The 2066-nt window shown below is 44.5% G+C and overlaps 1 protein-coding gene across 1 annotated transcript; it reads right to left on the bottom strand.

The window, feature by feature from the left end:
- On the bottom strand, positions 1 to 2066 carry LOC127205820 (prolyl-tRNA synthetase associated domain-containing protein 1). The gene is made up of 2 exons (XM_051165087.1): positions 1980 to 2066; positions 1 to 641 (listed from the first exon to the last, which is right to left on the bottom strand). The coding sequence occupies exons 1-2, from the start codon at positions 2064 to 2066 to the stop codon at positions 216 to 218; spliced, it is 513 nt and encodes a 170-aa protein (XP_051021044.1). The 3' UTR covers positions 1 to 215.

Genomic DNA, 2066 nt, shown 5'->3' with positions numbered 1-2066 from the left:
ACAGAATGCTCATACAAAAGTCTTTAAGATGAACCATAGTCTCCAAATAAAAGACACAATAAAAACAGCTATCAGAAATGTTTTTAATTATGAGCATTAGCCCAAGTAGCTTTTGTTTAACTATGTAGTCCTTGGTTGGCCTAGAACTCAGGTCAGTCCGCTCTGCCTACAGTGATAGACGAAAGTCATCTCCCACCACGCCCGGCAGTCACTTTTCAGTCAAAGTTTAGAATTATGGGGTCATGTCCTGTATCCTTCACAAATACAAGAAAGTCTTCGGGACTCAATCCCATGGTTGCAGCATTAGTCATTGGGTGAAAGTACACTTTTTCATGTCCACCTTCCAGAAAAGCTGAATCCAAAACAAACTTAACCTCTCCATCATCACAGAAGAGTGCCAAAGGCGTGGCACAGCCTTGACCAACTTTCAGTTTTTCTAGCATGGCTGTTTCATCGGCAAATCGAAGATTTCCACTCCCAACTCCTAACTGCTTGCCAAGATCATTTAAATTAACTTGTCTATCATGAAGAACTGTCACCAGCCAATAATTTTTCTTCTTTTTGTCTTTAAGAAATAAGTTCTTACTATGTGCTCCTTTCATATGTTGAATATGAGGCATCATTTCTTCAACTGTAAACACCTGCAAAATATCACAAGTAAAATTACACACACATAGCAACAGTTGTACATACTTTGTGTGGTGGATGAAAGGGTGTGCTCTACACTGAATTTAACTGGTAGAGATGCATCTCCATTCATTGTTTTATTGTTTATAGTTGGGCTTTTTGGTGCTGGGGATAGAACCCAGAGCACTATACATTCTAGGCAAGTACTAGGTATCTGAACTAAACCCTCAGGGCTGAGGTTAGGATCAAGAGTTCAGGTAAGCCTGTATTACACAGCAAAATGCTGCTTTGGAAAGGGGGAGGAGGAAACCTTAAATCATCACAGTTGCTAATCTCAAGACCTCAGTTTTTCTTAGCCCAGTTTTCTATCCCAGCATGCTAGTGAAGCCATCAGATACCTGAGAAGCGTACTGTTGTACTTTGGCAGTAAATGTATGACAGTCCTTAATATTTATCTCCACTCTACAAGGACATTGATGGGGAACATAAGAGCCCCCCCCCCCAGATTAGTACAGAAATATATATATTCAGGAAGTGTACCTGGGAAGGAAGGCAGAGGAAACAGCTTTGTTACGGCATTTGTAAAGATGAGAAATCTTAACAAGTGTTTCTCAAAGAACTGGTGTTTTCAGTCCCAGCACTCAGGAGGCAGAGGCAGGCGGATCGCTGTGAGTTCGAGGCCAACTTGGTCTACAAAGCGAGTCCAGAACAGCCAAGGCTACACAGAGCCTGTCTCGAGAAAAGAAAAAAATAAATAAAATTGTTCCTCAAGCCCTACCAATCCTCATAGTAGTTTCCACGAACACTGCAAATCTCCAGTGTGAGTTATGTTTTTAAAAAGTTTAAGGTACGTACTTTTTGTTTGTGCCACGTACCGGCTGGCAGGGCCAAAAAAAGGGCTTAGGGAGGGACCTCTGAAGCTGTAGTTTTAAAACTGGCAGTTGTGAGCTCAGTGTAGGTGCTGGAAACTAAAATCGAGTCATCTTCAAGAGGACGACGTGCACTTAACTGGGAAAAGAACTCTCCAGAGCCAGGGGTATACTCCTTGGTAATTATTTGGGAATACGCCTCTTCTCGGGTTGCAGTGGTATAAACTGTGCAAAGCAGTAAAAACCAAACCACTGCAATGACCTGTTGTGCCTTCTATAGGGTTGCCACTAAAGTGGTGGGTTCCAGCCCGCTCAAAGTCACATCAATCATCCCGAGACAAGTTTCCTCACGGTACCCTCAGTTACAAACCCAAAGACCTACAAGTCCTTGGTTGGACCCAAAAAGCGCTCGCCCTAAGTGCCCCAGTAGCCTCAGTTGCAGCGGAAGACCGGCGCACGGCCTTCCTGGGTCCACAGCCTCACCTCTGGATGCTCCACCACCTCTGTGCGGATGGCGAGGGCGCCGAGCCTCTGCTCTAACGCCGCCCGCAACTCCAAGCTCGCCGCCAT

The sequence above is a fragment of the Acomys russatus genome, chromosome 22 (genome assembly GCF_903995435.1).
Source record: "Acomys russatus chromosome 22, mAcoRus1.1, whole genome shotgun sequence".
In the NCBI taxonomy this organism is placed as follows: domain Eukaryota; kingdom Metazoa; phylum Chordata; class Mammalia; order Rodentia; family Muridae; genus Acomys; species Acomys russatus.
Note: the sequence above shows the minus strand (reverse complement) of the source record. Positions and strands in the feature narration are given on the sequence as shown.